This window comes from Dasypus novemcinctus, chromosome 11 (genome assembly GCF_030445035.2).
Source record: "Dasypus novemcinctus isolate mDasNov1 chromosome 11, mDasNov1.1.hap2, whole genome shotgun sequence".
Lineage (NCBI taxonomy): Eukaryota > Metazoa > Chordata > Mammalia > Cingulata > Dasypodidae > Dasypus > Dasypus novemcinctus.
In genome coordinates, this window is record NC_080683.1 from 41,724,970 (window position 1) to 41,740,558 (window position 15,589).

Here is a 15,589-nt window from a genome sequence, read left to right on the forward strand (position 1 = left end):
CCACTAAAAACGAGGGCTAAACACAAGTCATGCATCTTCTTAATAGTAGTACAAGCATTTAAACAAAATTTCAGATGGGGTTTCCTACATTCTATCTAACTCTCAAAAGATGTCCATTAATAGGTGACAAATCCTCAGATCTTCACAAGGCAGACACATGAGGCCACACAACAACCTACCAGTCTTAGATTTCTAGTTCACATAAAATTTTAAAAGTCTTTCTTTTTTTCATATAGTTCTTCTCTCAAAATGTTAATTGGAAATAATATATATTTTTAAAGCACATTCTTTATACCTTAAGTCACTTCCTAACAAGTTTGTTTTTAATAAGGCTTGTTAACTTTTTCTGACCATGAAAAGGTCCCTGAGTTCACAGAAGATATATTACTTCATATATCACCAAAATGGTAAGCATAAAATAACTATATTTTCAAAAAAGTAAGTATTGGCCTTTATAACATTCTCTGCAGAACATGAAGATGCCAGATATATCTGGGAATTATAAAATAAATCAATACATTTAAAATATCACATTTAAAATACTGCATTTAAAATTAATGTCAAAAAGTAAGTTTACAATTTATGTAAGTACTGAAGAAATTAAAAATCCAAAAATGAAAGAAGTCAAAAACAAACCACTGCTTTCTTAGGACAAAATTATATAAAGGATAGACTTTTTTTTTTTCCCCTGAAAACAGACCACTAAAAGCATTTAATAAAATCCTAAACTAAACTGTTAAAAAAGACTAAATTGGTTCACTTTCTGTTAAACTACCTCTGGTGGTATTTGTGGCAGAAGTAGTTATAATGCACCATTGTTTATAGAATAAGAATGAGAAGATAAAAGATAGGAGGCAACAAGGGAATGCTAGTGCTCATGATATGAATACTCATAGCGTAACTTATCCTGTTTATTTTTTATATGCGACATTTATCTAGAAAGAGCTCTTTGTAACATTCAAATGTTTTAAGCTAAAGCAGTTGATAAAGCAATGCTTTCACTCTACATATCTAATAAAAGCTTAGCACATATGCTTATTTTTCCAGTCTTCCTTTATGAAAAATATTTATATGTCAACCTGCTAAAATTGCTTCTATTGAGATATTATAGCTTGAGAGACTTCCTGAAAGACAGTGTCAACAGAAAAGAGCTAAGGATATTCTATGAAAGCCTGTAGAATTCTCAGGGGCCTGTAAGATAATAGCAATTTCTAACACAATCCAGAAGAGAAGCCAAAATGAATTCAAATATGCACTAAAGAACTAGCAGAAAATAGAAGAGACCAAATTAGAATGTATTATCTTGCCGGCAATGTCTGAAGTATTTCTAGAACAAGGGACAGGAAATTTTTGATGAAGGGGTCAGAGGCCAACATGGGGCCTAGGTTTGGGGCAAGAATTCTTCAGTTGAGGAGTGGGGTCCTGAAGTAGAGAACAACATACAGACATCTCTACTTCTCAAGTTTGTCTAAGCTGTAATCAATGAGGAAAGTGAGAGTCTCTCTGAAAGTAACAATTACCCTGATTGTGGGATAGTGCACTTCATTTTCATCACTATTATCTGGGTATTGTCAAGAAAATGGAAGGAGGGAGGGAGGTAATGAATCAAGAGTTAATCCCTAGGATTATATCTAAATTCAAATGAAATTAACTTATTTTAGACCACTGTATTGTTCTTTATTTTTTCTTTTATAGCTTGAACTCTTGCCATTGAACATTACTGAGTATTTCTAGATGGTGTTTAGCAGTTGTGTGTAATCAGATAAATTAACCCAATGTAACCATTTCCTTGTCAGTGGTGTGCAGAGAGCCCAAGAAGGGGCAGGTAACCTGGCCTGTGTGGGTCTTTCTGGAGGAGGTGGGGCTGAGGATGGATCTGAATGCTAAGCAGAGGACATCACCACTCTAGGTAGAGAGGAAGCTTATTCCAGGCCAGGAGAACTGCAAAATGGATGGTGTTCCAGAAATGTAGGAAATGAGATTCCCAAAGCAGAGACCACTTCATCAAAGGCTTTGCAAACCTTGCTCCATGTCTGATTTTACTCTATAAAACTTGATTCTTGGAGAGTTTTAAGCAGAAGGGTAATGAACAATAGTGGATTTTACCTAGCTGGTGTGAGGATAAGAGATTGGCAGGGACAGAGAGGAGTGGAGAAGATTGAAGAAGTAGGAAGGACTTGGTGATTTATGGGAAGTTGGTGGTGGTAGAAATTGAGATTGAGATCTGAATGTCATCTTTTCTCCCTATACTATTGGAAGTTTCTTATTTTATTAGATGTGCATTTCTTTCAAATTCACAAATCATCCCAACTTTGCTTCTAATTGGTTCTCCAATTCTGAATAAATCTAATCTCTAAAGATATCAGTTTAGTTTTTGTAAAATGAATTACATAAGGTGATCACTTTCTAGTTTTTATAATTCTCTATCCTATTTTCCTTTTGCAGTGTGCTTCTATCTTACTTCCCCAGCTAGGACACATGAGAGATTAAGAAAATTACTGAAATATTTTGCAATGGTATAAATGCCAAGGAAATTCAATTATACTCTCATCACCACAAAGCACAAGTCAATTCTTTAAAAATGACCCAAATGGAGAGGAAATTTAGAGTATCACATGCAATACTAATTGAGCCATTTATAATACGAAAAATTTTTTTCCTTTAGCATGGTTCGTTCAAAAGGCTTTAAACATTTACAGAATTGTAAATTTTCTTCTAATGGATTAAACCAATCCCCAAAGAATAAATTTAGAAATCCATTTCCTCGAAGGTAAGTCCTTTAAGAATTGAATTTTATAGAATGATTTCATAAAGCAGAGCACTGCGTTTTCTACAGCTTTATTGATATTTCTATTTTTTATGCCATTTCTGTTCTGTTCATTATACTTACAGATCCCTTTGAGCCAGGTAATCCTAAATCTCCCTAAATCAATAAAACAAAATTGTATTAGAATAATGTATTTATATTTGGTATAGTTTCCTAAAAACATTGTAAAAGTCATTGTGCTGCTGAAATCTATAGAAAACCATGAAAAGGTTAACGCTGTAGTTGCAGAAAGAACTTTGGACTCAAAATTTAGATTCTAGTCCAGTTCCGCTCTTAAGCTCTATGACCCTGGGTGACCTATGTAACCTCCCAGTCTTTGGCTAACTTATCTGTCAAATAACAGGATTGAATCAGAGCTCTTCAAGGCTCCTTCCCACTGTAAAATGCTAGGTATGGAGAATTAAAATTAAATGTTTAAGTTATAAGATAGCAAAATAGCATTCTGCTATAAAACATAATAGGCATTTAAAAGTTGATTACTTAATATCTGAAACTCAAACAATATTTTAAAATTCATTTAAAAAGTTTACCAAAACAAAAATGCATGCTCTTGTGCCTTAAGTGAAGAATCTCGAAAATCTCCCACCACTAATTCTAGATAAGAATTCAGCTGAAGTGTGAGTGCATCACTTCAACTCCAATACAAAACAAAATTATTTAAAACATTCTCGTAGTTAATAAAATGAACAACTTCAAAAGAAAATAAAATTGAAATAATCCTCTTTCTAATTTACATAATAGTTGAGAAGCATTGCCTAATATAACTATGACATTTATATTATCTCTAAATCCTGAAAATTCAAATAAAACAACATTCCCTGATTTTTTTCCCCTACACTAAAAGTTCTCTAAAACTCATTCTATGAGAAATCTATTACCCTACCCCAAAGAACCAAAGCATAAATTTCCACATTAGGAAATGTTAGATTGTGTCAAAACTGTAACGCTGAGCCAGCAGACCTTGCATTTCTAGCAGTAAAGATAACCTGTTCTTGTTCGTATTGCCTTCCTGGAGATTTAGAAGAGGCATCTTCAGGAGAAGTTACTACTTTGGAGCTTTTAGACTAGTGAGTAGACCCTCAGTCAGATCTGTGCTTCATAGCTTTCTAATGATAATAAAACTTTGATTTTGTTTCCATGATAAAAACGATTTATGGACTTCTGCAGTCATATGGAAATCAATATTGACTGTCCAGGTGAAAAGCCACAAGGGAATGTGTCATCTATGAAGAAACAGTTTTTCCCCCAAAGATTTAAGGCTGGATCCAGAGGTAAATTTTAATGGGGGGGGGAGGGGAGGCGGGGCACAGGTTCTCCTCTGCTTTACTTGGTTTTGGCTGCAAGCCTGGGGAGTCTTTGGTTAGCTTTCATAATAAACATCTCAGTCCAGACAGAAGGCAGTGAGGTGAACATTTAGTGTCAGAAACAAGGAAAAAAAACTCAGTTTCTAATACTGTTCAAAATCAGTAAGGCTCCATCATAAACAAGAAAAAAAACATCTTACTAGTTCTCCCCTTCCTCCTGCTTCACCTTCTTCACCAGAAACACCCTAAAAATTAAGATTAAATGTCACATTTTAAAATTCTTAGTCCCCTGGCTTTCAGTTTTAACCAGTCAACACCCATAAGCATTTAGAGGTGCCCACAGTGATCCCAGAATCATGAAGAAATACAAAACTTTCTCAATGGCTTTCCAATCTAGCTGACAGCAGCTAGTCCAAATCAGAAATTAGCGTAGAGAAAAACCAAGAGGTGAGGCTGTGTTTCAGCTGAAGTTAATGATTAATGACTATATCCAGCAACTTTAATATATACAATCCTTGGAAGAGGGCCTGTACAGTAGAAAAAGGAACCTAGGGAAAGAAAGGACTGAGTCTAATTCAGTAAGCACTGTTTATTTTGCCAAGGTCTTGATAAACAGACATAAAAAGTTATGATATGGCTCCAGAAGGCACATCAGCCACGGGTAAACCAGTCTGATGAAGCAGAGACTCCAGGCTACTCTTTCCAAAGAAAGGGTAATGCCCTGGTCCTAGAGGCTGAGCCATCACCAGCTCTAGCTTATTAAAATAGTAGATAAAGCTACAGACCAATCTAAACACTAGGTTTCACTCACTACGAAACAGGGCGAGAAAAGCTACTTGTCCCATCTTTTTATCCACACCCACAAACCAGCCAATCCCCTCCCCCCCTTTGTGAAGCAGGCACATTAAATATTCTATTTCATTCTAGTTAAATAATAGGTCTTACCTGTTCACCCTTTGGACCAGATTCACCAACTACACCCTGTAATGAATAAAATATAATACCTTTTCAGTTTTTGAGCTTTAAAAGGATAAAAAACTATATAATTTCAAATGACTGAATTCCCTTTATTGGGCTGATAGATAAGCACGACCATGAATAATGTGACAGAAGAAATGCTCCCACACGCCCCACCTCCTAACAAGAAGCAGATAAGGCACGAAAAAGCTCTACAACTGTCCAAGAATCTCTGGCAACTCGGGGTATTCTCTGATCACAAACATGTAATATCTGACCAATAGGAATGTAAATTTAGAACTAAGTAGGAAGCATGGTTACAACTGGAGTTTTTACTTTTCTCAGGTTTTTTTTCCCTCTTGGGATACATAATTATATTAATAGATTTTTTTGGTTGTTTCTTAATCTCAACTCTCAGTAACTTAAAATACCTTTTTTAAATTCTAGAAAACTCCAATGGGCCAAAAGCAAACTTGGTTTTTCTCAACATAGTAGAAGTTGCCCTTCCAATTAAGGAACTTTTGGAGTCCCCGATGTCTTACCCTGTCACCTTTCATTCCAGGAAGTCCAGGAGGGCCAGGCAAGCCCGGGAGACCAGGACTACCAAGAGATCCCTGAAAAAACAAACGTAAAGTCCCAGAGTCACTGTCACTGAAATACTGAAGCACACAAGCCAAGACACAACCTTGGTTATATTGGCTTCTGTCTAAAATAAATGCCATGTGGCTGGTTGAACCCAGCTCCCCTCATCTGTGTCTCTCCAGCACTGTCAGGAGAAGAGAGGCGAGCCCCACTCCCCACGCCCACCCCACTCCTGAGGTCCTCAGTTCCCTGGCTCGCATTCCTTCAAAACTGTGGCCTCTTTCAGGCCAGCCCCTGCAGTGGTGCTGCTGTCTTCCTGTGTAAACAAGCACGGCACCAGTGGTAAAAGGCAGCATTCACGTACAGTTCTTTCTAATTCCAAGAACAGCCAAAGGCCAGACGTAGCACTCCGTGTCTCTCCCGGTTTTAAAATGTATGCTACAAAGCAAACCGATTAAAATATCCTTTGAGAGTGTCTTAGACATAATTTTAAATTCCCCATTTACATATTCATATATTCACATAACAGTAGAAATCAAGTACAGTTTATTAATTTACCTTTTCCGAATTGTTTCTCTCTTTGCTTATTTTCTTTTTAAATCTGTTGGGTTTTGTGGTAATAATTTGTGGGAAGAAAATTACCTGCTAAGAATAAACATTACTTACCAGTTTACCTGGTAGGCCTGGGGGTCCTACTGGGCCCACTTCTCCTCGACTGCCCTTTAAAAACGAAACATGATTGTCAACTGGATATTTTGCCAAAATTCCAAACATTTAATTACTATTTAAAGAAAAATAACACCCTACTTAGGCTTCTGTTTAAATAAATATATAAATTAAATACATAAGCCATCAAAGTATTCTACCCATCCTTTGAGTGAAGGCAGAGACCACTATATAAAATAATGGTCTCTATATTATGACTACAGCAACCTCTACATTCACCTTCCAGCAAAGGTTCTAAATCCATTTGTTATCTATTCCAGACTGTTGGGTAGGAGTCATACATGTACACAATATGGCAATCAGTAATTTCCAGCATCTATATCACATTTAACTTGTATTGTGGTTATTTATGCATATGTTTTACCCCTTCATTTAGATCACATAGTCTTGGGGTGTCAGGTATATTAATTTTGAATTCTACACAGTTCCCAGAAGATGGAGTAAACTTTGGGATCTACAGCATATTTTAAAACAACATCTGGCAAATGCTCTTAAACTCCAAAAGAGTAAAAAAAGAGACATAGAGAAGAGATGTTTGCTTTAAATTACTATGGCAAATTTACTAAGACACAGATGGTAGAAATTTATAAAGTTTCTGAAATTTAAAAAAATGATTTGTCCTATTCATTTATGTTCTAAAACTTTCTTAAAAGGTTAAATAATCTTTGAAAACTACAATTTATAATGAATATATCCCAAAAGCAATACTCATTTTATTTGGGGGACAATTTTGATTTCTTACTTGAGGCTCTACACCCTTTGAGACACACAATGTCTTCAACTTCTTTCCCTGAAAATTTTACACGTTTTTATGCATTCTGATAAAATCTTATTTTATTTCTAAATCATATTCAGCTAAGCTGAACACTGAGGTTATTGGATAAATAATCACATTCTGTGGAAGGTATATATTAAAAATGAAAGGGTTCCTTTGAGTTAGTTCTTCTTTAAAATGATATGACAACTCCATATTAATGTTTAATATTTATAACTTACTCTGAAAACATTATTCTGTTCTGACCCATGCATTCATCTTTAAGTCAAACAAGATGTCAAGATTCATAAACCTTCTGAATTTTCAATTCCTCTAAGGAAGTAAGCAATTTCTGCTAAATTACAAAAATCTCTAGCTATGGGCTATAATTCTGACTTATAATTTTGACATCTGACTTATAGGTGTTTAGAACTAAATGCTCTTAAAGACTTCTCAACAATTTTTATTAAAACATTCTGTCTAGTATGAGTTTGGGGCTATGCATAGGTCCTAAAACCTCATGGGCACTGTCTAGTAAGGAAGCAGCTTAGAATCCAGAGGCAGTGCCTGTGAGGATGGGCTGTTGAAAGGATGTTAAGTTTGGATGAAAACCAGCCACTGTGATAGACTCTGGCAGCCATTGGATTCCACCCCATCAATTTGAGCTGGCACTTGAAACTTCAAGAGAGATTTGCTTCAGGGTTGTACTCTATTGACATTCCCAAGTAATTTCTGAACTGTATCATGACTGAGATCCTAAATGCAAGATTTTCTAATGGTCGCCCTTTTGAGTTTATGTATTCTAGAAACATGCATATTCTTTTATATATGTTGTATTTGCATGATTACCAAATGCTAACTAACTGAAAATGATCATGCTGGAATTTCACCCAAAAAGATTAATAGGAGTAACCGAGATATAAATAATCTCTACAAGTATAATTGAACTAAACACATTTTGCAGGGAGTAACTAACCATGGCACAGCTAACTACAAATGTGTTGGAAGAACTGCTATATTAATGATAATCTCTTATGCTTCAACAGCTAAGATGATAACCATATTCTTAGATGTGGACAGGGAAGGCTGCTCAAGAAATGGCTATTCTGCCCAGTAGTTAGTATTTACAAACCCTGTGAAAATTTATAACATTCCCTATCCTTATTCTACCCCCCATAAGTATGATTCCACAGGTCTGGGATAAGACCCAGGAATCTGTTCAGACTACTGTTGCATTTAATTGTTTGTCTTTTCCAGTTTCAAATGTGATTGAGAAATGAAGCCAGGGTTAAAAACAACTATGTAAAATAATTGATCAGGATTTACTTAAACTTTCATTTAAGAGCTCACCGTGCAAGTTCCACAAATACTAAATTTAAAATTTGCTGAATATGTCTTGTACCGTCAGGATTTGGCAGCCTCCAGAACCACAACTTGAGCTGAAGGGACATTGGAGGATGGTGGTGAGGACATGGATGCTGGAGCCCCACTCTCAGGTCTGAAGTCTGGCTCTGATAACTCCAGACAAGCAACTTAACCTTTCTCTGCCTCAGAGTCCTCACATATAAAATGGGGGTAAAAACCTCACTTACCTCACAGCTTTTTGTGGTGACTGAATAAGTTAAGCACTAAAGCAATGCTGGCTCATAGTATAAACACTATAGAAGTGTTGGTTATTATTCATATTTAAGGTAATTACTAAAGAAATCAAATTATATTTTTTTAACCAAATATTAATTAAATGATTCTTTGCCTTTCAAATCTCCTAAGTCTCTTTAAAAGCTTAAGTTGTGGGAGAGCATGTGGCTCAGGCAGTTGGGCACCTGCACCCCACATGGGAGGTCCCAGGTTTGGTCTCCAGTGCCTCCTAAAGAAGAGAGGCAAACAATGAACAGACAATGAACAGACATTTAGCAAAAGCAATGAGCAGACAAGGATCAAAAAACAATGAGCAGACAATGAGAAAAATAACAACAACAAGGAAGACAGTGAGCAAACAACAATCAGACAGACAGTTAAAAGAAAAAAACAGAAACCGAGCAGGGAGTGAATGTGGCTCAAGCAGTTGGGTGCCTGCCTCCACATGGGAGGTCCCAGGTTCAGCTTCTAGTGCCTCTTAAGAGAAGAAAGAAGCAGGCCATGAGCAAACAAACAAGCAAAAGCAGCAAGCTAAACAGACACAGGAGCCATCTGGAGGGGTTAAAAAAATTTTTTTTTAAATTTTTTAAAAGCTTAAGTTGTGCTTAGGAAAAAAAAAAGTCTTTAGTCCTCATTTTCCTAGGTATTTTCAACACCATGGGTCACTAAGGAGGCACCCCCTTTATAAATAATTATTGGGTGCTATTTTGTAAAAAAAAAAAACTTTCCAATAAATACATACAGATGAATAATTCATGTTGATAGTTTCCCTTTTAAAATGAAACTATGAGACTTCTCAAGGATCAGAGAAAATATCAGACAATTTAATTATACTTGTACTGCCAAAATTGTTTTACCAAAAAAGTTGAATTGTATTTCATTGTGCTCTAGATTGTACTAGCTGTTGTATTTGTATGATTACCAATGCTAACTGAAAATGATCATTATCCTTAGTATCCTGTTAAGTTTAGAAGTGGTAAATTATAGTCACTATACTTTACTTAGTCTATACTGTACATACTAAGTATCTCTTCTGACCAAAAAAATAGATGCTAATTAATCTGGGAGTTCAATTCTGATTTCTATAGATTGTTACTTTCACAAACCCATTTTCATATTGACTTTGGAAGGTCATATCAATCCTACTCCAGTGACAATTTTTTAAGTTTATCACAAAGTTATTTTAAAAAACCAGTTCAATTTCACAGATTATATAATTTGCATTTCTCTCTAGTGTAGGTTTAAATATTTCTTCACATGGAAGATAAAAATCTGTCTAAACCATAACCATCACAGATGCTTGGCAAATTATCGACAGGGGTAACATTCCAGGGCCTAGGCTGTGGGGGAAGAAGGGAGGAGCGGCGTAGATCCTTCAGCAACGTGGCATATGTGTTGAAGCTATTGGTGACGGGAGGACGCAGGAACTATAAGACAGAAGAGACAGGCTTTTGTTCTCACAGGAGCACCTAATCTTCAAAAACCTTGGGGTAGATCAGTGTGGCACGCACCCCAGTCAGGACTGTGAGGGCAGAGCAAACACATTCCACTCAGTGAAAGCCCTGGAAGAGGAAAATGGACGGGAAGCCCCTGGCGATAGGACCAAATCAGAGGCCTGAGCCGACTCGCCCTCTGGAACAGGAGCCGCTAGCTTGGTGTGAGTGATGACGGCCTGAAGCACCGCCTGTGGTGAAGAGTGGAGCTCATATGTACTCACTGGAGAAACAGAAAAGCCCAGTAGTTCTTGCTGTGGTGTGGGCAAGCACCATAAAACTGGTGGGGAAAGGGAGGATACCGCTTCATTTCAAAGGCCTGTTCCAATTAGCCCTCCTCCACCAGCAGGACATTAGGGGGACGTCCTCATTCCTTCTACCGGGCTTCTTGATTTTGAGATTTGTGGGGGAAAAAACTTAACAAATTTGTGAGGAATTGTTGAGAATGTGCAACTTTATCTACAAAACTGAATTTAATGGTGTAAAATGAAATAAAATGTATATCCATACAATGGAATATTATCTGGCAATGAAGAATGAAAAACTGATACTTACTACAATGCTGATGACCCTTGAAAACATTATGCTAAGTGAAAGAAGCCAGTCTCACACACACAAACTATATATTATACGCTATTACTTATATGAAATATACAAAGTAAAATCTATCGTGGTAGAAAGTAGTTGCTTAGGGTGGGAAGGATTGGAAGGAAATAAGGAATGAAAATGGGTACAGAGTTTCTTTTTGGGGGTGATGAAATATTCTAAAATTGACTGTGGTGATGGTTGCACAATTATGAATATATTGATAACCAATGAATTGTATACTTTAAAAGGGTGAATTGTATGGTATATGAGTACATGGGAGTTTGACACTGTATGACCCCAGAAAACCATGTTTCTTAAATTCAGTCCATTCCTGTGGGTGTGGACTCACCATAAGTAGGACCTGCTGATGAGGCGACTTCAGTTAAGGAGTGACCCACCTCAATCAGCATGGGTCTTGATCCTGTTACTGGAGTCCTTTACGAGAAAATGAAATGCAAGCAGAGAGAGAGAAAGCTGCAAGAAGCAAGAAGCTGAAATGAACTCGGAAGAGAAGGAAGAGACTAGAAGACTGCCATGTGCCTTGCCATGAGACAAGCCAAGCGTAGTCAGCAGCCAGCCCAGGTGATGGTCTTCAGAGAGATAGCATCGCCGTGATGACTCCTTGATTTAGACCCTTTCCCAGCCTCAAACCATGAGCAAATAAATTCATTGTTTAAGCCAAACCATTTCAGCCTAGGAAACTAACACAGAATAATATCTGAATAAAGCTGTTTTTAAAAACCACACTAAAATATTTCCTTCAGCATGGGTCCTCATGTTTTGGTGGTTCTTTCTTTTTAAGTATTTCACTTTGACTTCCATTTTGTGAAAAGGAGACATCTACTGCATCTATAGATAGCATCTGCTTCCAATGTCTAGTTCGAACTAGCACATGCTCAAACGTCAGAAGGCCTTCGAGTACGAACAAATGAAGAACGTCCAGCAAAGCCCTGAGAAGGCACTTTGAGAAAGCGCCACAGAGGAGAAGTACTCACAGGAAGTCCCCGGGGTCCTCGGGGTCCCACCTCTCCTGGAGGCCCCTGTTGACCCTGTTATGAGGAAGGCAGGTAAAGAAAACGTTAATAGCCCCCAAACCTTTGTTTGGTGAGCACTTATGACTTAGAGAAAAGGCTTATAACTTAGAGAAAAGGAAAATGTCATCTTACCGGTTTGCCTGAATATCCCAATTGGCCAGGCTTTCCAGGAGCACCTGTGGTACCCTACAAGGTAAAATGAAACACTCCAAGTATTTCAGACCATAAGTAAGCATAATAATCAACCCCACCCCCTTTCACAGATTGGATAGTTCATAGATTTAAATAGCATTAATATCCTGGTTTCATACTGAGAATTTGGGAGGGTATAGATTCTTTCCTGGTGGATCCATCAAAGTCACTTAGATTCTGGATGCTCTTTGTTAGTCCCAGAAGTATATTAAAAAGTTCAGATTATCAAAAAATGAAGGTCTTTAACAATGCAAGAAAATTAAAGCATTCTTTCTTCACAATATTAATTCTATGCATCTTTCCTTTACCACCTCCAATACATTTCTTTGAGTCATTTTTAGCTCACTTCTACACTATTCCAACTGTGGAAAATTGAGTCAGCATAAGGAAATGAAATGTGCTGTTAAGAAAATGCTTCTAGCAAGCTGGAAAGAACACAAGTCTGGAGATGCCATTTCCACGCTCAATTGCTCACAGACCGCTTATTACGGACCGTCTCTTCTCAGGAGGCTGCAGACACCCATTAAGGTCACTATGATTGGAGACTGTTGCCAATAATCTAATAGACAGCAATGCCAATGTTACTCCAATTTTAGCTATTTTATTCCAAGGCAAAGCTGTATTTTGCCCCCTTAATTTTTTTCTTCACCTGTTGCTTTCAATTGTTTATACTCTAATTCTGGGCAGAATATAAGCACTAGCGGTTCATTTTGTGAACAAAATGCAAAATGTCTTTTAACGTTAAGCTAAATCATCTTTATAATATTTACCGACAAAAGTTCCATGGCTTAATAATATCTTCCTTATTTTAACTGGTAAGGAACAATAAAGCTCTCTCTGTTTTACACTGGCAAAAGATGACATTTTCAAAAGGAAGTCTAATCAGCAACACTTTCTCAAAGTGTTCTTTCTGCAACTGGGAAAGAGGTTAGCATTTGAAGCCTTAATGCTTTTACTTTTTGGTTTCTGCCTAGGGTCAAATACAAAATAAAAGGCAGGTTGTAAATGTTAAATATTATTAAGACAATATATTGATAAAACAATAAAGAAAAAAGAAAAATATTAATTAAAATTTTTCGTCGCTTACCTTTTCACCAGCAATGCCCTTTGCACCAGGAATTCCAGGTACACCCTAAAAGAACGCATAGTCTGGGTTTAATCACCTAGTCTGAAAATCCATGAGACACCAAGCCCACTGCATACCACTGCAAGGCTGAGAAAACCATGACAAGACGACAATGTCAAAGGCTTCCGTGCAAGGGAGAATCATCCGAGTTCCCCAATTCCAAAAGTTCAGTTAATGAACGCCCCACCATGCAGAGGGCATTACTCTGCTCCATTTGCCTTGTTAAGGCTCAAACTCAGGAAGCGGATTTGGCTCAACTGATAGAGCATCCTCCTACCATATGGGAGGTCCAGGATTCAAACCCAGGGCCTCCTGACCCATGTGGTGAACTGGCCTACACTGCTGTGTGCAAGGAGTGCTGTGTGCAAGGAGTGCCCTGCCACGCAGGGGTGTCCCCCACATAGGGGAGCCCCACACACAAGGAGTGTGTCCCATAAGGAGAGCCGCCCAGCTTCATAAGCGCAGCCTGCCCAGGAGTGGCGCCACACACACAGAGAGCTGACGCAGCACGATGACGCAACAAAAGGAGACACCAATTCCTGGTACCACTGACAAGAATATAAGCGGACACAGAAGAACACACAGAGAATGGACACAGAAAGCAGACAACGGGGATGGGAGGAGGGAATGGAGAGAAATAAAAAATAACTCTTAAAAAATAAAGCAAGTCCTAGGTCTAACTAAACTAAGGTTGTTTTCAAAGGATGAATTTTGAAATTAAAATCTGGTGTCATTTTCAGGTCAGCTGGACCTCCTATTAGCAGGTCAGAGACTATAGGGAGGTGGCATGTTTTCATGTACAGAATAACAATATTAGAGCCTATGGAAAGTGCTGGGCTTACCAGTAGAAAAAGGGAATGGCAGGAGAATGCTAGCTAATGTATGGTACCACCGAGAGTCCTAATATTCTCCCACTGAATCCTTAAAGCGTCATATACCATAATAAATTGGGGGTCCAGTCCCCAATATTACCAAGTATCTTGCCTTCAAAGAGCCAAGAACATACAATTCATATAAACTTCCAGCCACATTAATGCAGAGATATACCACCTTGAATGATTCAGAAGAGCACTTAATTCAAAAATATCTTATATCTCACACTGCTCCCAGAGCAGACTCTCGACCTTCTTGTGGCTCAACCCAGCTAACCAGAACTCCAGAACTAGTTTAAAGTAGGAAATAGTATATGACCCTGGCCCCCAACTCAGAGTTAGTGAAAAAAGAAACAATAAAGATGACTGGGGGAACTAGACAGAGAAGAGAGATCCAAAACATAAAATTAAAACTCAACCATCCAGAAAAAATGTACAAAAAATGAAAATTAAAACATCATATCTTGCCTCAGAACTTATCAAATTATGTATCATGTCTCTCCCCAAATTTCATATCTTTAAAACATGTATATAAATCAATAAACATTTAAAGAGCCAAATACTTACAGGTAAACCCTGCAATCCTGCATCACCAGGAGGCCCAGGTTTCCCAGGTTCACCCTGAAATAAAAGATTTTACCACATCACTGAATGAACTGCTATGTTCTTGTAATATAGGGAGGGGCACAGAGCCTCTTGATAAAAGGATCATCCCAACAGTCGACCTTACTTGCCCCTTTATAATGTGACCCAGTTCAGGGTAGTAGGTGGGGATAGGACATAGGGCATAAATTCAACCAAAATACACAATTTCCCTCAATTTACTTTCATCAACAGGGCAATTTTACTGAGTTCCTGAAAGCAAGCAAGTAAATATTACTATTTTAATAAGTATTTTGCATTTGACACTTGATTAAAAAATTTAAAAGAGGGAAAAATCTAAAGTAATGTAAAAAAAATCCCTGTTAATATGGTAATGGAAATGCTATGCTCAGTTGGTCGGGGCAGATGGCCCCACTCACTCTAGGGCCAAATCACACAGTTACCTTTGTTCCAGGCATTCCAGGTATCCCGTCACGACCATCCACACCTGGCAAGCCCTAAAGGCACACAAACACACGGTCCCTTAGAAGCAGTCACATTCTTCTTTCTGTCATTATTTTCTGAAGTTTTATTACAAGGTAGTAATCACTCTGAAAAATGTACTTGATGACTACAGCTCAGAACATACCGTGTCTCCTTTGGGCCCAGGGAGGCCAGGAATTCCTCTAGAACCTTGAGGCCCCTGAAGGGAAGAAAGGAAAGGACAGACAGAAAGTACTCAATTATCACAATACTTAGGACATAACAAACAAATATGCATAATGCACAGATGACCCTGAAAATGAATGATGCGTAAAGTGATTAAGATTAATTTGAACTCACTCTATCACCCTTGGGACCTGCTTCTCCTGGAGGTCCTCGTTGCCCTTGATCGCCCTATAAGAAAGTAAAAT

At 37.7% G+C, this 15,589-nt stretch overlaps 1 protein-coding gene across 1 annotated transcript in view; it reads right to left on the minus strand.

Moving 5' to 3' along the window:
* The window catches only part of COL9A1 (collagen type IX alpha 1 chain), a 92,214-nt gene that overhangs the window by 19,607 nt on the left and 57,018 nt on the right, over positions 1-15,589 (minus strand). Inside the window, exons 23-34 of the mRNA XM_004482920.3 lie at positions 15,519-15,572; positions 15,325-15,378; positions 15,140-15,193; positions 14,661-14,714; positions 13,183-13,227; positions 12,036-12,089; positions 11,865-11,918; positions 6,337-6,390; positions 5,631-5,702; positions 5,077-5,112; positions 4,332-4,376; positions 2,891-2,923 (exon numbers count right to left, since the gene is read on the minus strand). Coding sequence (XP_004482977.1) covers positions 2,891-2,923; positions 4,332-4,376; positions 5,077-5,112; positions 5,631-5,702; positions 6,337-6,390; positions 11,865-11,918; positions 12,036-12,089; positions 13,183-13,227; positions 14,661-14,714; positions 15,140-15,193; positions 15,325-15,378; positions 15,519-15,572 — 609 coding nt within the window. The remainder of the gene's footprint in view (positions 1-2,890; positions 2,924-4,331; positions 4,377-5,076; positions 5,113-5,630; positions 5,703-6,336; positions 6,391-11,864; positions 11,919-12,035; positions 12,090-13,182; positions 13,228-14,660; positions 14,715-15,139; positions 15,194-15,324; positions 15,379-15,518; positions 15,573-15,589) is intronic.